The 26368-nt window shown below is 41.1% G+C and overlaps 1 protein-coding gene across 1 annotated transcript in view; it reads right to left on the bottom strand.

Moving 5' to 3' along the window:
• The window catches only part of Shisal2b (shisa like 2B), a 28230-nt gene extending 4872 nt beyond the window's left edge, over positions 1-23358 (bottom strand). The window contains exons 1-2 of the mRNA XM_052160040.1: positions 23158-23358; positions 11922-12092 (exon numbers count right to left, since the gene is read on the bottom strand). Coding sequence (XP_052016000.1) covers positions 11922-12092; positions 23158-23348 — 362 coding nt within the window. The 5' untranslated portion in view covers positions 23349-23358. The remainder of the gene's footprint in view (positions 1-11921; positions 12093-23157) is intronic.
• Between the last annotated feature and the right edge of the window lie 3010 nt (positions 23359-26368).

The raw sequence follows: 26368 nt of genomic DNA, 5'->3' as shown, positions 1-26368 counted from the left end.
ATATGCAACAAAATGCTGGGTTCTGCTTACATATGTAGTCTGTTAGTCTATGTCTTTTTATTGGAGAATTGAGTCCATTGATGTTAAGAGATATTAAGGAATAGTGATTGTTGCTTCCTGTTATTTTTGATGTTATTTTTATGTTTGTGTAGCTATCTTCTTTTGGGTTTATTGAAAGAAGATTACTTTCTTGCTCTTTCTAGGGTGTAGTTTTCCTCCTTTTGTTGGCATTTTCCATCTATTATCCTTTGTAGTGCTGGATTTGTGGAAAGATATTATGTAAATTTGTTTTTTTCATGGAATATCTTGGTTTCTCTGTCTATGATAATTGAGAATGTTGCTGGGTGTAGTAGCCTGGGCTGGCATTTGTGGTCTCTTAGGGTCTATATGAGGTCTGCCCAGGATCTTCTAGCTTTCATAGTCTTTGGTGAGAAGTCTGGTGTAATTCTGATAGATCTGCCTTTATATGTTACTTGACCCTTTTCCCTTACTGCTTTTAATATTCTTTATTTGTTTTGTGCACTTGATGTTTTGACTGTTATGTGTCAGGAGAAAATTCTTTTCTCATCCAATCTATTTGGAGTTCTGTAGGCCTCTTGTATGTTCATGGGCATCGCTTTCTTTAAGTTAGGGAAGTTTTCTTCTATAATTTTGTTGAAGATATTTACTGGCCTTTAAAGTTGAGAATCTTCACTTTGTTCTATACTTATTATCCTTAGGTTTGGTCTTTTCGTTATGTCCTGGATTTCCTGGATGTTCTGGGCTAGGAGCTTTTTGCCTTTTGCATTTTCTTTGACTGTTGTGTCAATATTTTCTACGGTATCTTCTGCATCTGAGATTCTCTCTTCTATCTCTTGTATTCAGTTGGTGATGCTTGCATCTATGACTCCTGATCTCTTTCCTAGGTTTTCTATCTCCAGGGTTGGCTCCCTTTGTGATTTCTTTATTGCTTCTACATCCACTTTTAGATTCTGGAAGGTTTTGTTCAATTCCTTCACCTGTTTGGTTGTGTTTTCCTGTAATTCTTTAAGGGATTTTTGTTTCCTCTTTAAGGGCTTCTAGCTGGTTACCTGTGTTGTCCTGTATTTCTTTCTTTCTTTCTTTCTTTTTTTTTTTTTAAAGATATTTTATTTTATGTGAGTACACTGTTGCTGTCTTTAGACACACCAGAAGAGGGCATCATATCACATTGCAGATGGTTGTGAGCCACCATGTGGTTGCTGGGAATTGAACTCAGGACCTTTGGAAGAGCAGTCAGTGCTCTTAACCACTGAGCCACCTCTCCAGCCCCTTGTCCTGTATTTCTTTAAGGGAGTTATTTATGTCCTTCTTAAAATCCTCTATCTTTTTCATGAGATGTGATTTCAAATCAGAGTCTAGATTTTCTGGTGTGTTGGGGTATCCATGGCTCACAGGGGTGGAAGAACTGAGTTCTGGTGATGCCAAGTAGCCTTGGTTTCTGTTGCTTATGTTCTTGCCCTTGCCTCTCACCATCTGGTTATCTCTGGTGTTAGCTGGTCTCGCTGTCTCTGATCGTGGCTTTCTCCCCTCCCCTGCTCCCCCCCCCCCAAGCCTCTGTGTCAGTTCTCCTGGAAGACCAGTTATCTCTGGGAGGAATTTGGGTATGGAGAGCTATGGCATGGAGATGGTCAGCTCTGGGGCTCAGACAGAAACCGGAAGGATCCTATCCCCGGCTGTTCCTTGGTTCCTATGTCCTGATGGCTCTGGGCAGATTCCTCTTGGGCCAGCAATTTGAGCAGAAGCAGTGGTCACAGGCTTGTCAGCACTCCTGGGAGACCCAGTCTTTCCAAGCAGTATTTGGGTATAAAGCACTGTGGCACAGGATCAGCTCTGGGGGCAGACCTTATTCTTTTAAATTTACGTGTGTGTGTGTGTGTGTGTGTGTGTGTGTGTGTGTGTGTGTGTGTTCACAGGTATGTATATGGAAATCAGAGACAAAGTTATGGAAGATGTATTTCTCCTCCACCTGTGTATATTCTGAGCTCTAACTCAGGTCCTCAGGCTCAGCAGCCTTTACCCACTGACCTACTTTGTTTTCTGTTGCTGTGATAAACAACAACTGACCTGACCAAAAGCAACTTGAGAATAAAAGGATTTATTTGGTTCATACCTACAGGTTACTGTTTCATCATTGAGAGAAGTCAGGATAGGAACTCAGGGCAGAATCGGTGAAGTAAGGTTGCTTGCTGGCTTCACTCACTGACTCCCGCTCCACTATCTCACATGCCCAAGCTGATCTGCCTAGGAATGGTGCCGCCAACAGTGGGCTGAGCCCTCCCACAGCAATCATTAACCAAGACAGTTTCTCAGAGACATGTCTGCAGGCCAACCTGATCAAGGAAGTTCGTCATCAATTGAGTCTCTTTCCAAGAGACTCCATGAGTGAATGACTTTTTCTAGTGAATCCAAATTATTCTATTTTCTATGACTACCACAATGAATTCTTTAAAAGCCTTTGTGAAATAAAATATTGTCAAGTAGAGACAGCAGTCCAATTTAATGAGTTTTCAGCATTTTTTCTGAGTATTAAGTATTTAGTAAAGTGGCTCCCAAAGTTAACCATAAATTTACTATAAAACCATCAAAATATTTCAAAATCTGAGTGTGATTCAAAAGTCCATTTGGAAACTTAAGAAGTATTACATACAAAAAGCCAAGATGTTCTTTAAAAAAGCTTAATGGCAGGAAAGAGATGGGGTCTTGACATTAAAATAATGTAACAGCAGTAATTTTAAAGTCTATCACAACAAGAATAATGAGAATGAAAAATTCAACAGAACATAGTCTAAAAACAGACCTTAGAACATATAACAATTTGTGACAAGTGACCATTTAGGTTGACAATAGAAAGATCGATTGACTAAGATATTCAGACATCTGACTCATGTGGCAAATAAAAAAGGCAGATTTCCAATTTCACTTCTGGAGGGTTATTAAAGCTTTAAATATAAAAAAACAATAGAAGAGGGCTGGAGTGATGGCTCAGTAGTTAAGAGCACTGGCTGCTCTTCCAGAGGTCCTGAGTTCAATTCCCAGCAACCACATGGTAGCTCACAGTTATCTATAATGGGATCTGATGCCCTCTTCTGGTGTCTGAAGATAGCTACAGTGTACTCATATAAAAAAAAAATAGGAGAAAACTTGCAATCTATAAAAAAATGAATACCCTCATAGAAAATGTATAAAAAGTAAGCAGTGCACTACAATAAAATAATAAAAATAAAAATACAAGTGTGTGATAGATAAATTTGAAAAAAAATACTATTTTTATGGAACTAGTAAAATAGATATTTTAAAATAATAATCCAGACGGCCACAGAGATTGTGGAAAAGTGAATGAATATGAAGCAGTAACCTTCTGCAGGGCGGGTAGTAACTGTACCCACAGGTTCTGATATATGCAAACACTCAGAGTAGGTGTTTCTCATAAGGATTTTTGCTAAAAAAATATTTAGATGTTCAATGAATCTGTAAGATAATTGTGGAAGTGGAAGTTAGTGAGTTAATTAAATATGGTATATCTAGTGTTGAGGGTTGGCCTGATGCTGTATAATATAATGCTAAATTCTATACCCAAAGGTCTAGGCCTACCAGTGACTTATGCTTGCAAGCTTTTGTTGTGCAAACTTTGTTTCTTGATTTAAAACTATTGGCTAAATAAAATTAGTTATAGCCAGTTACTGGAGGGATTTGAGGTGGGTAGGTTTGGAGTGACCTGGTTGAAGGAAAAGAGATGGGGGAAGGATATAGAAGGGGAGGGAAGGAGAAAGCCACCATGAGGGGAGGAACTATGGACACATGGCCAGGAGAAACAGCAAGGATCTGGGGACCACCTGGGGAGGTAGCCAGGCCTGCAGTTAGAAGACTGGATTAGGCTGACCCCCCAGTAGTTGTCAAAGCCAAATAAAATAGCTCTCCTGGGTCTCATTTATTTGTAAGCTAGTCAGGGATAAGCTTAAATTGTTTTTAGTACAATCTATATTTTATTTCTTTTCTTTTTCTTTTTAAGGTTAATGTAGTCAGTCTTGACATTCTTTTTTTTGTAATATTTTTATTTTCTATATTCTTTGTTTACATTCCAAATGATTTCCCCTTTCCCGGATCCCCCCTCCCCATATGTCCCATAAACCTTCTTCTCTCCATCCCTTCTCCAATCACCTCCCTCCTTTTTCTCTGTCCTTATATTCCCCTCCAATGCTAGATCAATCCTTTCCAGGATCAGGACCCTCTCCATACTTCTTCATGGGAGTCATTTGTTATGCAATTTGTGCCTTGGGTATTCAGAGCTTCTGGGCTAATTAATATCCACTTATCAGAGATTGCATTCCATGTGTATTCTTTTGTGATTGGGTTACCTCACTTAGGATGATATTTTCCAGATCAAATCATTTGCCTAAAAATTTTGTGAATTCATTGTTTCTAATTGCTGAGTAGTATTCCATTGTGTAAATATACCACATTTTCTGTATCCATATCCAATGGCTAAGGTCAAAAACTCAGGAGACAGCAGGTGCTGGCGAGGATGTGGAGAAAGAGGAACACTCCTCCACTGCTGGTGGGGCTGTAAGATGGTACAACCACTGTGGAAATCAGTCTGGAGGTTCCTCAGAAAATTGGACATGACACTTCCAGAGGACCCTGCTATACCTCTCCTGGGCATATACCCAAAGGATTCCTCAGCATGCAATAAAGACACATGCTCCATAATGTTCATAGCAGCCTTATTTATAATAGCCAGAAGCTGGAAAGAACTCAGATGCTACATTTGATTTCTAAACATTGCTACCAAGTGAAATGAAACAGGCTTCTCGAAGAAATGTTAAGTTCCTAGGTTGCACAAGGAAAGTATCAAATTTCCTGGAGCGGGGGAAAGGGGTGCTCCCAAAATGATGGGCAATATTCATGTGGGCATGGGATACAGTTTAAAAGAGTTTGCTCAGTGGAACATGAGGTGGCTCAGTGGCTAGGAGTGCTTTCTATGCTATCAGGAGGATGTGAGTTTGGATCCCAGTGTTCCCATAAGATGCCAAGGTCCTGCATATGCCTGTGCTCTTAGCACTAGAGAGGATGGAGCTGGAGGATCACTGGCGCCTCCTGGCCATCAGGCTGCCTAGCTGTAGCATCAGTGACACACCATTATCCAAGGAAGTAAGGCAGAACCTGATACAGCAGGACACAGTAGATGCCTACCTCTGGCTTCTGCATACAATGTGTATACACTGCATACACATACACACACACACACACATACACATACACACACATTAAAAAAAAGTGTCCACTGACCAATATAAGATCATTCATGGATCTTATCAGAATAAACAGTAATAATAATATTTTAAAATCCATGAGTCAGTACTGATATTAAAATGAATGGGCAGTCCTATGATTTAAGTTCATGTGTTCTTCTAAAAGTCAAATGAAATCAATGTGGCAAGTTATAGTAGAGTTGAGGAGCTTAGGAGGTGAGAGTTCTGCCCTTCTGGGTAGAGTGAACATTCCTACAGAAAGGATGGAGGGAACGAGCTCGCCTCTCCTTGCTCCATGAGGAGACCCAGTGCTGTGGCATGCGCCGTCTCAGAAGCAGGCAGCAGCTCCCACCCACTGCCAAATCCACTGCCGTCTTAATCTTAGGCTTTCCAGCCTCTGGCATTGTAAAAAGTAACTTCTTTTCTTTTTAAATTTTACAGTCTAAACTATTTTTGTCTCAGTGGCATGAAGGACTAAGATAAACAGCGGAGCAGTGAAACAAAATTTAAAAGCTGTAAGAGGTTGAAAAATTATCATTTACAAATATCATAATAACAGTTGTCAAAAAATCAGTGACTGAGTGAGAATTTACAGAGGAACAGGATATTTTCATGGTTTCAGATAGCTCACTGCAATCAAAGTACTATCGCTAATAATCAGGCCAACTAAAATCGGGTACTGCCTGGGTACTTTGATACTGTAACTTCTGTGTGTTCCTGTAAAAAGAGAAAACAGACAAACAGAAAATGAGGACACTGAACAAAATATCTGGCTTTTTCTCTTCAGAATGGCCAGGGGCATAAAAGAAAAAGAAAGGCTAAAGATTAAGGATTAAGAAAAGAAAAGATAGCCGGGTGGTGGTGGCGGTGGCTGCGGCAATGGTGCATGCCTTTAATCCCAGCACTTGGGAGGCAGAGACAGGCAGATTTCTGAGTTTGAGGCCAGCCTGGTCTACAGAATGAGTTCCAGGACAGCTAGTGTTACACAGAGAAACCCTGTCTGGGTCAGATTCAAAGTTAGAAAAATAAAACAAGATACACCCCAGAGTGTATGCTGCTGCGTGAATGTAGTGGTGGCTGGCTTGGATATGTGGGTTAGGTATACACAAGAGGAAGAATCTTTGTTCTTAGGAAGTGCTGCGGATTTTATAGTTTAAAAGTCATGCCATTCAGAAAACATGCAGAAAGTACCAAGGATAGAACCAATGAAGCAAAGGAGTCAAAGCGGTCAGTTGATCTGCCGAGGGGTATACAAATGCTTCAGAGATTCCTTGGAACTCTTCTCTCTAAGAGTGAAGTGATACCAACAGTAAAAGTCACAGTACTGTGTGAAGTAAGAAATGGGTTAAATGATGACAGGCGCTCATTTATTGCCAAAGAAAGATGCAGCTATTCTGTTTTGTTTTCTTAAAGGGAGAGGGAGGACAGAGACAGACAGACAGACAGTCAGACAGTCAGACAGACATATCCCCACAATATAACCTAGGCTTGCCTCAAACTTGTGCCCATCCTGCCTGACCCTTCTGAGTGCTGGGGTCACAGACATAGGCTGCCACACCCCCTCCTCAATTTTCTTTATGTGATATATGAATATATAAAAAAAAAATCTCCCTGAAGGATACTGACTGCAGTGCTGACATCTTCCACTTTTGTACTGAGAACATTTGTTTGTTTCTCAGTATTTCCAGTGTTTCTACAATGAACATGAGCAGGGAAAAAACTTTTCCTTCTGAGGGATTGAGAGCATCTTCTAAGAAGAAACAAAGGACCATTTCAAGTCAAAGACTCAGTCTGTACATGGGCACAGGAAACGATTCTGTGATTTTGTTTCCAATTTACTTTCTCGGTATTGTGTATGCATTTTGTTTTCCGCTTAGGTAGCTGTGTCCTACTGCTAATTTACCTATGACTTTGCATTTCTGTTTTCCACCTTTGCAAGGCAACCACTGAGTTTCCAGCTTGAGGATGTTTGTAGTTTCTATAACTATATGATCTCCTCCTAGTTGTTTTCCTCACAGTGACTTTCTAATTTTCATTAGAAACACCACTTCTCTTGAGTCTCTGACACTGATCATCCCGCCCTCCACGGGACCACTTGAAGCCTCGGGGAGTTTTTAGCTTTATCTTCCTGAAGCAGCAGTTTTACTTGGATGTGGGTCACAGTTGTCATTATGAGAGCAGAACACTATGCAGTCAGTTGAAAATTCCATCACATTTAAAAGCAAAATGAGAGACAATTCAGTGCAGACACTCACGAGGCTTACAGCAGACCTTTCCCACTCTATCCCTGAAAACGCTGGAGCCCTGACTTCGTCTCTGATAAGCCCGTAAGAACCTCACTATGGAAATATTTGAAACGTGGAGACCTACGGCATCATCTCTGACTGCACCACCATTAACCATGATTATTCTCCCACAGCCTTGGATGAGCCCTCACCGCTAGGACTGTCTGCACACAGCCATCTTTTGCTTGGGAACTTCCTGTCTGAGGCAAAAACAATACAAGCCACAGTACTCTTCTGAATACTGGCGTTTGAAATGTGCATAACCCCAAAACATGAAAGTGTTAAGAGAATAGAACAGTTACAAGACACAACTTCAAAGCCCATCAATTTGCTCAGCAAGAGGTGCTCTGTACAGCGTGAGGAGTAAAGTTTATGCCATTAACATCTGCAGCCACCGCCAGAAGAGACCTACCTGCCTTTCCAACTTCAGTTCAAAGGCTGTAAAGCCCTAAGCTGTATGCATTTAAAATTGAAATACAATGGAATAAAAATAGGCAGAGGAAAAACCCTGGCAGTAATCTGTGATTAGCCTATTTTAGACCTACCCTGACATCATCTATAGGAAAAGAAAAGATTCAAAACCCTATATCATTGTAATATGTACAAGAACACACTTTCTCTAGCCATTCAAATTGCCTATAATGAAAACAATCTCCATTATGAAAATGAATCTAAATAGTCTTCTCCAGGGAAGTACACACCAATTGGTTAGCTAATGCCAAATGTTCTGCCCTGAAAACACACATACATGTAACATTATACAGACTCAGCAGGTTATCTGCACATTTGCATGTGTGTGTGTGTGTGTGTGTGTGTGTGTGTATGTGTGTGTAACAACATTGTAAGAACAACCAATGGAAAAAAAAGGACATGAGTTTGAAAGGGATCAAGAAGGAATATGTGGGAGGAAAGGGAAGGGGAAATGATGTGATTTTATTTTAAACTCAGAAAATAAAAGAAATTTTAATAATTTTAAGAAATTAATGTGAGATGAATTTTTAAGAGACGGTGTTGAAAGAAAAGGGTTCTAATGGGCGAAATCAACTTTCCTCAGTTGTACTATTTACACACCTAATTAATCATGCAAACAATTACTATGCTTACAAAGTTTAATACTTTCCTTAAATGCAAAAATACTCTTAGCTTGTCTTAAACAACGACATCACTTGCTAGGTGGTGGAAACACTGCAATGGAACACTAATATTTAATAAAGTGAGCAATGTTTAATTTTCACTTCAGAGGGTTCAGGAAGAACCCATTCTTCTATTCCAACTGCATATAGATTACCTATTTTGTTTTGTGCTCTGCGTGTGATTTAAAAAAAAAAAATCAACCTATAGGACCAAAATTACCTCCTTTGAAAGCAATGGTAAGGAAGTGGCTACTTTACATTCTATATGCTGTTTTCTAACATATAATATATACTAATATATAATTACCAGACTCAGGAAAGGTCTATTAAACTAAATTTTCTATCTTGCTACATATATTTTTATGAAAAACAAAGTGGGGATATTTCATTGCAAGAAAGCAGTTTCATCTAACTTTATAAAAAGTACATTAAAAGGCTTTATCCACTAAATAGTAAAACCATGCCAAATCTGAATTGACATGCCAGTAATTCTGCTTCTAGGTTCACAGAGCAAACATGAAATAGAGTTTTGCAATCATCCTTGAGCTAAACCAGGAAAAGCAACCACCTCTACCTCTCACAGAGTATTATATAGAAGATACAGTCAATGCAGGCTGGATGACTGCAACAATGACTAGACCTGATTTGGGTTTCATGAAATACATTCCTGAGATCAGTAAAGATACAGGACTAGTCAAGGCATTCCAGAAATGTTTGAGCACTGTAAGCTTCAGGCATATCACAGTGAATAAATGTGACAAAAAAGAATTACTTTGCCGGAACTCAGGCTTTAGTCAGAGTGCAGAAAATTTGTAGATAACAAATAGATAAGTAAATAGATGCTAGTTAAGTCAACTGAAGTGCACCTTTGGCAGTAAATGCCTGGGGGGAAATTGGCTAGGAAGAACGGAAATGGCTTTAAGAATGCAAGTAAGGATGAACTCCTCCATGGAGAACTTCTCAGAAAAGAGTTAAAGACACTGTAAGTCACAAAGCAGTCTGAGGAAATGGTGATAAGTCTGAGGAAAGACGCTCCTGGGCCCTGATTGAGAATCTCAAAGAATAGCAAAGAGGCCAAAGTCTGTTGGCAAAGGAGATTAGAAAGAGAAAGACCTGTCCCCAAAATGTCACAGTGAAGAGCTGTATCAGTTGAGAGGGCTGGGGAAACGTTCAAATTTGAAGGGTGACTTAGACGTCAACAGGCTCTTTATGACTGCTCTGTGGACAGTAGGCAGGAGTAGAGGCAGAGAGGATAGAGGGGTAGAAAAGCTGGACTGGTAACAAGGTCCCTAGGAGATTCTTGGGCATAGAAAAAAACTGGAACCATGGTTTAAAATCATCTAAGCAAACGAGACAATAATTAGCTTTACAGTCTGATTATGTGATACCCACCAATCAATCACATGGTTGTGTTTATGGATAAACTGTGTCAAAGTCACTTGGACTAAATTCAGCTCTGAGCCTGTCACTTTAGTCCCTTGATCCCAGTACTTTGGGAAGAGAGCTCCAGAGAGATCCATCTTGCTGTGCTACAACAAGAGGATGCCAAGGCTAGGGGGAGAGTCTTCTTTCTCCCCAGAGGAGACTAGATCTAATGCAGGCACAGGGTGATGGTGACATATATGATAAGGTCACAAGGCAGTTACTTCATAAACATGACAGATTCTGTCTTCAGCTAAAATACAGCCTATGAACAGACAATTTCTTAACCATTTAAAAAGATTTTCCTTTTCTTTTTAAAATGGAAGCAATAAACACTCTATGCTATTCTAAATATGGCAGCATAGGTCCTAAATATATATATTGTTACCCACATCCTCTTCAATATATATTTTGAATATACACATGTCAACATTTATGGTTAGTGTTTTCCCAATACCCTAATAGAATTCAGTTTTCATACAATTTTGATAGTTTATAATGACAACTGATATCTGTATACTCCTTTATAAATGAGACAGTAAGGAGACACAGAGGACTCTAATTACATTTTACACATATACAAACACCAACGAATTAATTAGTTTAGAGGTACTTGACAACAGAGAGCATTCTATTTGTTTTTCAGGTTTTCTTTTCTTTCTTTTTTCCTTTTTTTGAGCACCTCTGAATTCTTTTAGATTCCCCCTGGCATTCATACTAGGTGCCAGTTGGACAACTAGCTGACCAGTCCAGAACATAATACCAAGAGCATCTGCAAGACCCAAAAAATGAGGGTGCCCCAGTGCCCCATGCCTCAGAAGGTGACACTATATCACTCTTGAGAAATGGTCTTGATGCAATAAGCAAGGGGATTTTTATTCCAGAGACTCTGGGGTCCACAGTCGTACACCGAGCAGGGGTAGAGGACTGTGGGACCCGGAGTGCAGAATTGGGACAGCTTTTATAAGTTTACAACAAAGCCCGCAAATCACAAACCAATCATTCCTTAGCATCAAGAGCCTGCGAATCACAAACCAATCATTCCTTAGAGCCCATGTAGTTCGAGTCAATCGATTTGTACCACTCCATAGTTTTTAGGCCAATCAATTTAAATTATCAGAGCCTGTGCTCTGTGGACCAATTAGTTTCCTCTTTTCTTGGAGGTCTATAGCTGCATGAACTCCTGGGTGGGGGTAATGGTGTAAGCAGTTTACAGAAGCAAGATAAGCATTATGGGGCCAGGTTCACCTACTCAAAGCCTTTTTGCCTAGCTCTTAATAAAGGGCAGGCTCTGGAATGCGATCTTTTACCTAATTTCTAACAATGAGCGGGCTCTGGAATATGAAGTGTTTGGGGCTTCTTAGAAGGCTGGAGTTAGAGCTTCTTTGGAGCGAGATAGCATTTTAAACTTCTGACTTCTTGGGGTCATTAGAGACTTAGGCTGTATTTTCTACCCTTTCACATCTTATTGGAAATTTTGTTGTTTTGTGCATTTGATTTCCTTGGCTCCACAAGAACATCAACATTTAATGTTACAAGAGGATTAAGTGTTGATAACTAAACCATAATTAAATATATCAAAGCGAGTTTACTGGCCACTGACTCACTGTCCCTGAGGGCATTTATGCTAGTTTCCACTGAACACCATTTCCCTAAAATATCCTATCACTTAAAGCTGACTCCATGTGAACTCTTGCAAGGATACATTGTAAGATGAATCTTTAAACAACATTTATTTTTAACAGTGTGCTCTGTTGCCCAGCGAAGAGTTATTCCCTTGGGTATAGTACAGGTAGTTAACTACAAATAACAGATTCAGCTTACCTTCTAGGGTAGAAGATACCTCTAGGTGCTGAAGTTTAAGGCCATTGTCTAATCGTTGAGGTTTTGTGTATAGAAATAAGTAGCAAAGGACACAGACACTGATGACGAAGGCAAGTAAGACAAGGGCAGCGATTCCCAATCCAATCAGAGCACCAATACTGGGGAAATGGAAAGAAGTCATGTCATTCAAACTGCTGTGCACTCAAGCTGCACCAAAGAATTCACTGTTTATTCTTGCTCTCATTAATTTATAACCAAATTCTGTCTGACCATAAATTATACATGATTGAAATTTTCATCTTGAATTCTTGTTGCATTTTGTCTATTATATTTAAGAAACTTTAAAATGGATAGGATCAGAGGGGAGGAGGACCAAACATCTGTCCCAACACCACTGAGCATAATTGGGACCAGCGGAATGCAGGTGTGCAGGAACCCCACCTGATCAGTGGCACCATTACCTTCCAGTCTGGGCTGGTTTACCGTGCACTTGAGTGCCACAGCCAGTCGCGTAATACCCAGAGGAAGCTCCACTCCCAGACTTTCTAACACACCAGGATCACAGGATCACAGGATACCAGGAGCTTGGTCAAACCAGGATCTCAGGGCCACAGAGACAGCTTGAATCCCAGGAGCTTTGACACACCCAGGATCTCAGGATCACATGATCCCAGAATCACAGGACCACAGAGTCAGCTGGACTCTTAGGAGTTCTGACACAACCAGGATCACAGGAAGGACAGCCTCCAGTCAGATACTGCGAGGGCAGGTAGCACTAGAGATAATCAGATGGCAGGAGGCAAGTAGAACAACATAAGCAACAGAAATCAAAGCTACTTGGCATCATCAGAACCCAATTCTCCTACCATAGCAAGTCCTGAATCACACCAGAAAAGCAAGATTCAGATCTAAAATAATTTCTCATGATAATGACAGAGGACTTTAAGAAGGACATAAAGGAACACAAGAGAACACAGGTAAAGAGCTAGAAGCCCTTGAAGGGGAAACATAAAAATCGCTTAAAGAATTACAGGAAAACACAATTAAACAGGCAAAGGAAATGAACAAAGCCATCCAAGATCTAAAAAATGAAACTAGAAACAATAAAGAAATCACAAAAGGAGACAACCCTGGAGTTAGAAAACCTAGAAAAGAGATCAGGAATCATAGATGCAAGCATCACCAACAGAATACAAGAGATAGAATAGATAATCTCGGGTGCAGAAGATACACCATAGAAAACATTGACACAACAGTCAAAGAAAACACAAAAGGCAAAAAGCTCCTAACCCAGAACATCCAGGAAATCGAGGACACAATGAGAAGACCAAACCTAAGGATTATAAGTATAGAAAGGACCAAAGATTCCCAACTTAAAGGGCCAATAACTATCTTCAACAAAGTTATAGAAGAAAACTTCCCTAACCTAAAGAGATGCGCATGAACATATAAGAAGCCTACAGAACTCCAATTAGACTGGACCAGAAAAGAAATTTCACCTGTCACATAATAATCAAAGCTCCAAATGCACTAAACAAATAAAGAATATTAAAAGCAGTAAGGGAAAAGCTCAAGGAACATATTAAGGCAGACCTATCAGAATTACACCAGACTTCTCACAAGAAACTATGAAAACTTCAAGATTCTGGGAAGATGTCATACAGACCCTCAGAGAATATAAATGCCAGCCCAGATTACTACACCCAGCAAAATTCTCAATTACCATAGACATAGAAACAAGATATTATATGACAAAACCAAATATACACAATATTTTTCCACATATCCAGCTCTACAAAGGATAATAGATGGAAAACACAAACACAAGGAGGGAAACTACACCCGTGAAAAAGCAAGAAAGCAATCTTTCAACAAACCCAAAAGAAGATAGCCACACAAACATAATTCCACCTCTAACAATAAAAATAACAGGAAGTAACAATTACTTTTCCTTAATATCTATTAACATCAATGAACTCATTTCCCCACTGAAAAGAAATAGACTAACAGACTGGATATGTAAATAGGACCCAGCATTTTGCAGCATACAGGAAATGTACCTCATTGTCAAAGACAGACACAACCTCAGAGTAAAGGTCTGGAAAACAATTTTCTAATCAAATGGACCCAAGAATCAAGCTGAAATAGCCATTCTAATATTGAATAAACTTTTCAACCAAAAGTTATCAAAAACGATAAGGAATGACACATCATACTGGTCAAGGGAAAAATTTACCAAGATGAACTCTCAATTCTGAACATCTATGATCCAAATGCAAGGGCACCCACATTCATAAAAAAAAAATGAAAAAAACCCAAACTTTATTGAAGCTCAAAGCACACATTGCATCCCACACAATAATAGTGGGAGACTTCAATATCCCAGTCTCAGCAATAGACAGATCATGGAAACATAAACTAAAAGGAGACACATTGAAACTAACAGAAGTTATGGACCAAATAGATTTAATAGATATCTATAGAACATTTTATCCTAAAGCAAAAGAATATACCTTCTTCTCAGCACCTCATGGTACCTTCTCCAAAACTGACCATATAATTGGTCACAAAACAGGCCTCCCCAGGCACAAGAAGATTGAAATTATCCCATGCACCCTATCAGATCACCATGGTTTAAGGCTGGTCTTCAGTTCCAATAGAAACAACAGAAACACATACACACATGCAAGCTGAACAAGGCTCTATTCAATGATAACTTGGTCAAGAAAGAAATAAAGGAAGATATTAAAGACTTTTTAGAATTTAATGAAAATGAAGACACGTCATACCAAAACTTATGGGACACAGTGAAAGCAGTGCTGAGAAGAGAACTTATAGGTCTGAGTGCCTCCAAAAGGAAAGTGGAGAGAGTGTACACTAGCAGCTTGACAGCACACCTGAAAGCTCTAGAAAAAAAAAAGAAGCAACTACACCCAAGAGGCTTAGACAGTAGGAAATAATGAAACTCAGGGCTGAAATCAACCAAATAGAAACAAAAAGATCTATATACAAAGAATCAACAAAGCCAGGAGCTGGTTCTTTGGGAAAATCAACAAGATAGATGAACCCTTAGCCAAACTAACCAGAGGGCACAGAGACAGTATACAAATTAATACAATCAGAAACAACTAAATTGGAAAATCTGGATGAAATGAACAATTTTCTAGACACATACCAGGTGCCAAAGTTAAAATAGGATCAGATAAACCATATAAATAGTCCCATAACCCCTAAAGAAATAGAAGCAGTCATTAATATTCTCACAACCAAAAAACCCCAGGACCAGATGTGTTTAGTGGAGAATTCTATCAGACCTTCAAAGAAGACCTAATACTAATACTCCTCAAACTATTCCACAGAATATAAACAGAAGGAACATTATACAATTCATTCTATGAAGCCACAATTACACTTATACCTAAACCAGACCAAAGAAAGAAAGAGAACTTCAGACCAATTTCCCTTATGAACATTGATGCAAAAATACTCAATAAAATTCTTGCCAAGTGAAGCCAAGAATACATCAAAACGATCATTTACCAAGTAGACTTCATCCCAGGAATGCAGAGATGGTTCAATATATGGAAATCCTTCAATGTAATCCACTATATAAACAAACTCAAAGAAAAAAAAACACACGATCATTTCATTAGATGCTGAAAAAGCATTTGACAAAATTCAACACTCCTTCAAGTTAAAAGTCTTGGAAAGATCAGGGATTCAAGGCCCATACCTAAACATACTAAAAGCAATGTACAGCAAACCAGTAGCCAACATCAAATTAAATGGAGAGAAACTTGAAGCAATCCCACTAAAATCAAGGGCTAGACAAGGCTGCCCACTCTCTCCCTATCTATTCAATATAGTACTTGAAGTTCTAGCTAAAACAATTAGGCAACAAAAGGAGGTCAAAGTGATACATATTGGAAAGGAAGAGTCAAAATATCACTATTATCAGATGATAACATTGTATACTTAAGTGACTCCAAAAATTCCACTAGAAAACTCCTAAAGCTCTTAAACAACTTCAGCAAAGTGTCTGGATATAAAAGTAACACAAAAACAGATCAATAGCCTTCTTCTACTCAAAAGATAAACAGGCTGAGAAAGAACTTAGGAAAATGACACCCTTCACAATAGTCACAAATAATATTATATACCTCAGTGTGACTCTACCCAAGCAAGTGAAAGATGTGTATGACAAGGACTTTAAGTCTCTGAAGAAAGAAATGGAAGAATATCTCAGAAGATTGAAAGATCGCCCATGCTCATGGATTGGCAGGATTAATATAGTAAAAATGGCCATCTTACTGGAAGCAATCTACAGATTCAATGCAATCCCCATAAAATTCCAAATCAATTCCTCATAGAGTTAGAAAAAGCAATTTGAAAATTCGTTTGGAATAACAAAATCCCAGGATAACGAAACCTATTCTCAACAATAAAAGAACTTCTTGGGGAATCACCATCCCTGACCTCAAGCTGAGCATGAGCATTACTTATAAAAAAAACTGTATGTTATTGCCACAGAGATGGGCAGGAAGATCAATGAAATAGAATTGAAGACCCAGAAATGAACCCACACACCTATGGTCACTTGATCTTAGACAATGGAGCTAAAACCATCCAGTGGAAAAAAAAGACAGCATTTTTAACAAATGGTGCTGGCTCAGCTGGCAGTCAGCATGTAGAAAAATACAAATCAATCCATTCTTATCTTCTTGTACAAAGTTCAAGTCCAAGTGGATCAAGGACCTCTACATAAAACCAGATACACTGCAACTTATAGAGGAGAAAGTGGGAAGAGCCTCAAACACATGGGCACAGGGGACAATTTCCTGAACAGAACACCAATGGCTTATGCTCTAAGATCAAGAATTGACAAATGGGACCTTATAAAATTGCAAAGCTTCTGTAAGACAAAGGACACTGTCAATAGGATAAAACAGCAAACAACAGATTAGGAGAAGATCTTTATCAATCCTGCATCTGATAGAGGGCTAATATCCAATATATACAAAGAACTCAAGAAGTTAGACTGCAGAGAATCAAAAAACCCTACTAAAAATGGGGCACAGAAGTAAACAAGAATTCTCAACTGAGGAATATCAAATGGCTGAGAAGCACCTAGAGAAAAGTTCAACATCTTTATTTATCAGGGAAATGCAAATCAATACAACCCTGAGATTCCACCTCACACCAGTCAGAATGGCTAAAATCAAAAACTCAGGTAACAGCAGATGCTGGTGAGGATGCGGAGAAGGAGGAACACTGCTCCATTGCTGATGGGATTGCAAGCTGGTACAACTACTCTGGAAATCAGTTTGGCAGCTCCTCAAAAAATTGGACATAGTACTACCTGAAGACCCAGATATACCATTCCTTGGCATATACCCAGAAGATGCTCCAACATGTAATAAGGACACATGCTCCACTATGTTCACAGAAGCCTTATTTACCATAGCCTGAATCTGGAAAGAACCCAGATGTCCTTCCACAGAGGAATGGATACAGAAAATGTGGTATATTTACACAATGGAGTACTACTCAGCTATTAAAAATGATGGATTCATGAAATTCTTAGGCAAATGGATGGTACTAGAAAATATCATCCTGAGTGAGGTAACCCAATCACAAAAGAACACACATGCTGGGTGTGGTGGCGCACGCCTGTAATCCCAGCACTTGGGAGGCAGAGGCAGGCAGATTTCTGAGTTCAAGGCCAGCCTGGTGTACAGAGTGAGTTCCAGGACAGCCAGGGCTATACAGAGAAATCCTGTCTTGAAAAAACCAAAAGAAATAAAAAAAAATCAACAAAAGAACACACATACTATGCACTCACTGATAAGTGGATATTAGCCCAAAATCTTAGAATACCCAAGACACAATTCACAGACCACATGAAGCTCAGGAAGAAAGAAGACCAAAGTGTGGGTCCTTCTGAGAAGGGGAACAAAATACTCATAGGAGTAAATATGGAGATAAAGTGTAGAGCAGAGACTGAAGGAAAGGCCATCCAGAGACTGTCCCACCTGGGGATTCATCCCAGATACAGTCACCAAACTCTGACACTATTGTGGATGCCAAGAAATGCTTGCTGACAGGAGCCTGAGATAGCTGTCTCCTGAAAGGCCCTGCCAGAGCCTTACAAATACAGAGTCAGATGCTTACAGGCAACCATTGACTGAGCACAGGGTCCCCAGTGGAGGAGTTAGAGAAAGGACTGAGGAGCTGAAGGGTTTGCAACCTCATAGGAAAACCAATAATATCAACCAACCAAACACCACCCCCAAGAGCTCCCAGTGACTAAGACATCAACCAAGGGGTACACATGGCTCCAGCTGCATAGATAGCAGAGGATTGCCTTGTCAGGCATCAATGGGAGGCGATATCCGTGGTCTTATGAAGTTTGATAGATGCCCTAATGTAGGGGAATGGAAGGTGGGGAGGTGGGAGTGGGGTAGGTGGAGGGACACCCTCATAGAAGCAGGGGGAGGGAGGATGGGATAGGGGGGTTTCTGGGAGGAAGGAAACTGGGAAAGGGGACAACATTTGAAATGTAATAAAGAAAATATCCAATAAAAAAAAGAAACTTTAAAATTTGTAAATTAATCTCAGTGTGACATCTATGAGATAGGTCAAAGGTCACATGAGTCTCTAAGATCTTTATAAATATCTCAGTCCAATGAATCAAGTTAATCACATAAATACACCTTAGAAAGATCAATTTTGCAAGCAAAAGATGAACAGGAAAATACATCCTTCTCTAAGAGTCAGGATATATATATATATCAGAGATATAAAACTTTTCTCTTGCAGATATATATGAAAGACATCATTTATTAATATACTGCCAAGGACCAGCCTCAGCTTGGAGAGGGGTTCTAAGGAAAGGGTGTGTGGGAGTCATGAAAAGAACAACTCAAATTCAGTTGTGGGATACAAGCTGACAGCCACGTGATCTGCTCCTGCTGGCTCTCCAGACAGCGCCTCAGGATAACTCAGCTCTCAAAGCCCAGTCTTTTATTTACTTATCAGTTCAATTATCCACCTTAATTTCCCTTTGGAGTATCAGAATTTTATGACCTTAACCCCTTGATTCTTTGACAAAGACAGCAAGTACATTTTTTAAATATATATATTTAAATATATTTAAATATATATAAATATTTAATATTTAAATATATTTAAATATATATATATAAATTTTAAAAAATATTCAATAGCAATGAATTCAGAGATCTGCCTAATTTGGTAAACACAGACAATAAGCTAGTTGGGTGGGATCTGGCTCTGAGATCATCATTCCCACCATCCTGAGCTTAAACTAGCTCTGTCCCACGTTGACCTTGAACTCTGGAGACTTTTGTAAGCACAAACAATAAACTTAGCCGGGTGGAATCTCATCCTGTAATTACCACTCCCCAAATCCTCCCTTAGTATCTTTCTGACAACCTGGCTCTTAGTGCAGCTGTCTCAGTTCCTTTAGGTCCATGAAGCTCCTAATATAATTCATATTGCATCCTTATATTTTGCATAGTTGAGAAATTCTGTTCATATATTTTTGAACTTATGTTTTCAGAGTTCTTTTCCACAGCCTTAAGGGTTGTCCTTAGGGTCTCATCATTTACTATTTTTGTTGAGGACATTAGACATACCTTTGCCTTTTGGACCCATGTTATCTCTGACTATCATGGATTAATTAATTTTAGCAGGGAGAAAATTCCTCAATAACCTTTGCAGGGAGAATATTTCCTAAAGGAGGAGCATAAAGTAAATTATGTTCACTATTATACAAACAAGCCTCAGGCCTAGCAACCATCAAGGCTCGTGAAGGCCCATGCCTTGCTTCTCTGCTCCAGGGATAGGAACCATGTCACATTATCCCTTTCATGACCATGCATGACTCGACTATTTACGAAGCCACAAGCATGGTCATAGAGAAGAGAGTTTAGTTAAAAGAAAACTGGTTTCAGAATGTATTTGAAATTCAAGTCTGAGATCTTCCTGCCTAATACCAGGAAAGAAGCCCACGTCCCTTCCTCCAAAAGTTAAATGTGCGCTCAACTGTCATTTCCTATGCATCACCTTTGTAATAATTCAATATGTGTCTACACATATGGCTAAACATCGAAGTAGCAGATTTGTATAAACTTGTACACTTAGTACTATCAAATAAGAGAGGGGATTTGAAAACGCAGCATTGTGCTGAACTGTATGCAGACGTGTGTCTCTCAAGTCACGGGTAAACAGCCATAATTAGATGTTAGGCTATTCAAGACCAGACGTCAGCCGGTTGTGAACACTTTAAGTATTTACATGTGTTTAGTTTGTAGGAAATATTCAACAGATGAAAGTAAATACTAATTAACTTATGATTGATCTGCCTGTAGCAATTTGGAATGCACATCACTGAGAAATAATGATCTCAGTCTTCATTATCTCTCCGACTTGTCTTCAGGCTTCTGCTTTCTCTCAGGGATTAGGCCCCTGGCAAGCTTGACTTTAGCAAAAGGAAGGGGGAATTTGATTGGAGACACTAGGAGTGTAGCTGCTTTGGGAAAGGGGACAGTATTGAAGGCGACAGGCTGTTTACTTCAGTCTCAGTTGATCTGATGAGATTAAACACACTTGCACACAAGAGCAAGTCTCCCAAGCTGGGGACAACATGGATACAAAGTTCCAAATTCTCATGCTTGACTTATTAACTGTCCAAAACAGCTCTGCATATAGAGAAGACTACAGAATTGTATGTTAGGTCCAAACAGAGTTATATATTTGAACCTGGAGGCTTCCATGATGGTTGCCCTTTGCTCTAATAGGATTAGAGGAAAAAAAAAACAAAAAACCTTGCACCTTGTATTCTGCAGACTGTGTTGGGGAAGGCTAGGTCTACTTTCCTATATAGAGACATGTAAGAATGTAATCCATTTAGTATTATTTTGTGCACAAAGCAGATAGATGAGGTATCTGGACAGATTCCTGAAACGAGAAACCCAGATGCTGAAAAATAATTTTCAAAGTAAAAAGTGACTAAGTAAATTAAAATGTGCTAACCTAATGAAGCCGAACCTATACATCATGAATGTTTAGTGCACAAAGTTTTAAAAGACTATGCAGTGTGGAGGAAACCCAAAAGGCATGTTAACTCTGCTGCAGTGCATGGCTCCATATTACAGACGTTTGCTTTGTCTCTGAAGACCTCCATGTGAAGATGGAGGTCCAGGAGTCTCTTAAGTTGGACATGTCAACAAATATATATCCAGCATCCATCCATGGATAGCCCTGCCTAATAAGCCTCATTTTCTTAAGTCCTGGAAAAGGTTACTGAAGTAAATCCTTTGAATTTAGGGGCTTAGAAGAGGAGGGAAGGAAAGAACTGGAAAGGGAGAATTGTCCTTCTTCCTAGCATTCCACTGTGGATGCTTTCCCAGCTGTCAGAAAGTGTGAGAAGCTGCCAGCACGTCCAGATAACCATTCTCCTACTTAGCACCTTCCCTCGCCTCAGGGTAGCTCTGGCTGCCTGTCTCTAGCAGCCGTGGCACCTCAGTTCCAAAGCTGGTGACTTCTGTAATATGTTTCTCAGTTGGAGTATTTTAAATTAGAATCGAAGAACAAAGAATAGAAGAGAAACGAAGCTCTCATAAATGTACCCTCCTGTGGTGTTTCCAGAGCTCAGCAATTCACAGGAGCCCCTGATTCAATGTTGCCAACTGATGCCCCCAGTTAAAGCAATTTTCCTATTTCCCCTGACATTGGGATAACTGTCTGCTTTGTCCCGATGAAGGTAGACCCCGGCAGACTGATCCTTCCTTTGTGTTCTCACAAACCTCAGGACAGTTTTATGGCCCCCTTCTGCTTGTCACTGTGGCATTTAGAGATCTGAAGATCTTGGGCATCATTTCCAATAGAGTTTGATTTGAGCATTGCCAGACTCGGTTGGCACTAATTCTACCCTCATCAACACCATCAAACATTCACAGATGAATGTCTGTGCTTGTCTGGAAAAGCCCAGATAACAGGGCTGTAAGTCCATCACTTTCTTCCCCCAAATAATCTATAGAGGACAAGGTAAGTTGATATAACTTTCTGCCACCTTTGTCCTATGTTGCTAGTGACCTGAAATGTGTGCCAAGTTCTGGATTATGAGAGAGTGGGGTAATAGTAACTCTTGCTAGCTAGTTCTCTCTCTCCCTGACTTCCATTCTCTCTTATACACACACACACACACACACACACACACACACACACACACACACACTTTATGGTGGGAGTGGAAGTTCTTTCCTAGAATATTAAGATTCTGTACACAAAAGGAAAGAATCAAGTTTAAAGTTTCAAAGTTTGCAGTCTTCGAGAGGGAGTTTCATCATGAAAGCATGCACAAAGACTGAACAGAAATAAAAGGGAAGCCCACTGTAGGAAAAAGAAGCAAGAAAGGCTTGTCTTTGAAAGTCAAGCTTGCTGACATCAAGCCATGGTCAAATGGTTCAGGTGCAGGAGAAGGTGTCTAAAAAGGCCACACCGCGTGTGTAAGCAGAGGAGACCGAAGCTCATCCTTCCATGCTGGACCCATCAGTCTGGCCGGGCAGTGTCAGTGTCCCAACCTCTGAAAAGAGCAAGTTGTAAAACCCAGTTGTATGTATGTACCTATTCAAGCTAACCTGTGCGCGCGTGTGCGCGTGTGCGCGCACAGACAGACAGACAGACAGACACACACACACACACACACACACACACACACAGAGAGAGAGAGAGAGAGAGAGAGAGAGAGAGAGAGAGAGAGAGAGAGAGAGAGAGAGAGAGATGGAGAGAGGGAGAGAGGGAGGGAGAGAGAGGGGCACTCCAGCTGTCCAGTGACACTAAGTACCTTAACCCGGGTCCCAAAGAAGCCTCCTTTCCATTCAAATGTACCAAATGAACAAATACCTAAAGAGGAATTAAAACCTCCCGTCTTGTCAGTAGAGCCTCTAGCTTGTCGCACAAGCAGTGGTCCCTGGGGTAACCTGGGATATAGACAGGATGCCCACTTGTCTCCAGGGTTCCCAGCAGAGTTACCATTTCAGAAGCCTGGGGCCTGGGGGACCGCCCAGATTCCAGATTCAGTCTTTGTGTCTTCCACTGGTCACTTTCCCAGGTCCAGGAGGAGGTTGTCCTGCCCTGCCCTGCCCTGCCCTGCCCTGCCCTGCCCTGCCCTGCCCTGCCCTGCCCTGCCCTGCCCACCTGAGGCTCCACATGTAGCTGTGCTTGTAGGGGAAGTAGCTGCCCGGCTCGCTGCAGCAGTACTTGAGGTCTGCGAAGCCGCAGCAGTAGAGGAGCGCGGCCGCGTCGCCGCGCCGCGGGCACTGGAAAGGCTCCACGAAGCTGTGGTTGAGGCTGTAGTAGCCGGAGCACAGGCGGCTGCTCTCGCTCATCGCGGGCGGCGGTGCGCAGGACCCCGAGGTGCGTGCGATGTGCGCTCAGACTGCGCTCTTCCCAAGCCCCGGCGACTCTGGGAGCCTCCTGCAATCTGGGGTCTGAGTGCCTGGCACTCAGCCTCTAAGCCCTCTCCGCTCTACCTCCCGCTGTCCACACGGTGCTGGAGCGCTCTGCTCTCACCGCTGGGTCTCGTCTCTGAGTGGTCCCTTTCTCTGATGGTCCAGCCCTCTGCCTCTTCTCTCCGGAGCTCGGACTGTTTTCTTTGCTCTCTGCAGACCTCCTTCCACTTTCATTCACTTCATCACAAGCTGTAGTAGTCTTCCCTCCACATCAGAAGGATCATTTTAGAGGGAACAGCAGAGGTGGGCATGGGTCCAGTTTACACAGGTACAGCCAAAGTGTCATCTTTGTTTGCCCAGTGACGTGGCTGATAGAGTCAGGCTCACAGAGGCTTTACCTGGGTGGATTACTGATCCAGACTGGAGAGCAGGCTAGAAAAGGGGCCTTAGATTACTTTTAGAGAGAACACAGGGTGTTCAAAATCAAGTAACAACATCTTCTCAGAAAAACTAACAGTGGGTGTTTTTAAAACATACAGTGGCACCCCCACGTTCACCCAAACTACATGGAAAAGGGAGGGAAGGCAAGAGATGGTAGAAGAAAGTGTGAACCTTCTAGAAAGTAAAGCAGAAAGGGCAAGACTTCCAGTCACTTCTGAAGTGCAGAAACCACTCTTCCCTTTGATTCGCATTTTCCTAAGTGATTTGTCCAGCCTTTTGAAATAACATTAGCGATGTATCCTTGTAGCAAGTCAAACAATACTGCAGCAGGGGACAAGAAGAAAAATAACAATAGCTTTAACTCGAAGCTAGCACCCACGGACTTTCCAGGGCAGAGTATTGTACTCTTTTCAAGTTCTGCTTCCTTCCTTTGGCCAGGGCATTGATCGGAAGGCAGACACCGTGAACTTGTGTGCTGGGTATTTTTATATTCGTATAAATATTCCTGAGCTATGCTCTGGGTTTCAGTTACTTGGAGACAGTTGGAAGCTTTCCAATTTGTTTTTAAGTCTTGTTAGGCAGGACCAGCATGGACCTGGGAACTAAATTTTTCCCTGCGGAGACCAATACTTTCTGAATATTCTACTGCATACCTTGAGAATCGCAATGCTTACCAGCGGCCAGACACCCCACCATCTCCAGCGTTGTAGGAACTTTAGACTTGATCTTTGCCAAAAGTCCAAGAAGCGATCTGTAGGAATTTTAAAGATTGCTCTCTCTACTCTTCTTCTTTTTTTTTTTTTAAGATTTATTTATTATATGTTAGTACGCTGTAGCTGTCTTCAGACACACCAGAAGAGGGCGACAGATCTCATTACAGATGGTTGTGAGCCACCGTGTGGTTGCTGGGGTTTGAACTCAGGACCTCTGGAAGAGCAGTCAGCGCTCTTAACACGCTGAGCCATCTCTCCAGCCCCTCTCTACTCTTTTCAATGTTTCTTTTCCCAGCCTCAGACAGCTTCCTCCCTGATATATACAGATCAGTACTAAGCTGAAGATTCTTGTGACCTTTGAAGCTAGACTATAGGTCACCTGTCTTATCACCCAATTCTCTCCTCTCTGGACCCGTGTTCTGATACCACCCCTGACTTCCCTGGATTCTCAGCTTCACATTCTCAACTTAGAACCGACCTGACTTCACCTGAACTCTCATCCACTCTGCCCAGTAGCTCTGCTCTCCACAGGGCGGAGAGGGTGATGGGTAGGAGGAGCCTCACAATGCTTCCCTCCCCTGTCTCCACTTAGACACCACAGTCCTGCAGTATGTCGTAACCATGGCCAGGGCCCATCGGGTCATATTTTTTGTTTCTTTTGTTGTTTAGAGATGGGAGTTGAATCTGGTTTCTAGCATGCCACAGACTCAGCCAGAGATGGGACCCAGTTTAGTTAGGTCTGGGCTTGGTCTCTCACACAGAACTGCAATTCTATCGCATGCACAGTAAGGCAGAAGAAAGCAGTGGGCATAAAAGAGAAAAACAAGGCAGAAAGGAGTAACAAACAAGGGTCTGACTAACTGTTGAGGCCTTTGTGATTTTTGTTTGAGTTCCCTGCTGCACCTTCCTACTCTTGAGAACCCTATTTATTACTCAAGACCAAATGTCCCTTTCTGGAAAATGTGCCATTTAATAATTTTAGTTTTGAGACTGGATTCAGTGGGCTTTGAACTTCGACCTTCTGATAACTGCAGTCTTCACCTCCCCAGGGTCAGGCCAGCGGGCATGCACTGCTGTGTCATTTGCATATGCATCTAGTGTCATTTGCATAGCTATCTAGTGTTGGGGGTTGAACCCAGAGCCTCCTGGATGATAGGCAAGGACTTTACCAACTGAGTCCAATCCACAGCCCTCACGGTTTCTACTGCAGACAGGCACCATACAACCACATGGCAATCAATGATGGACCACAGATACAGGAGGTAGGGACACTCCTATATAACTGTGTTGCCTAGGGACATTACGGCAATCTTAGTTTGCGTAAATATACTCTATAATGTTCACACAACAAAGCCAATTAGTAAGGACTCCCAGAATGCTCCATTGATGAATGGTTAGTATCTGTTGATGTAATAAAAAGTTTCTGCCTCACACAGGACGTTTTCAGGGGAAAGCCGGAGGAGGGAGTATTGAAATTATAAAATACCGCTCTGTCTTGGTTAGAGGTTTACTGCTGTGAACAGACACCATGACTAAGGCAAGTCTTATAAAGACAACATTTCATTGGGGCTGGCTTACAGGTTCAGTGGTTCAGTCATTATTGTCAGGGTGGGAGCATGGCAGCATCCAGGCAGGCATGGTGCAGGAGGAGTTGAGAGTCTTCATCTGAAGACTGCTAGGAGAAGAGTCCCTTCCTGGCAGCTAGGATGGGGGTATTAAAGTCCACGCCCACAGTGACACACCTACTCCAACAAGGCCATACTGCCTAGTAGTGCCCCTCCCTGGGCCAAGCTTATACAAACC

This window comes from Apodemus sylvaticus, chromosome 16 (genome assembly GCF_947179515.1).
Source record: "Apodemus sylvaticus chromosome 16, mApoSyl1.1, whole genome shotgun sequence".
NCBI lineage: Eukaryota > Metazoa > Chordata > Mammalia > Rodentia > Muridae > Apodemus > Apodemus sylvaticus.
Note: the sequence above shows the minus strand (reverse complement) of the source record. Positions and strands in the feature narration are given on the sequence as shown.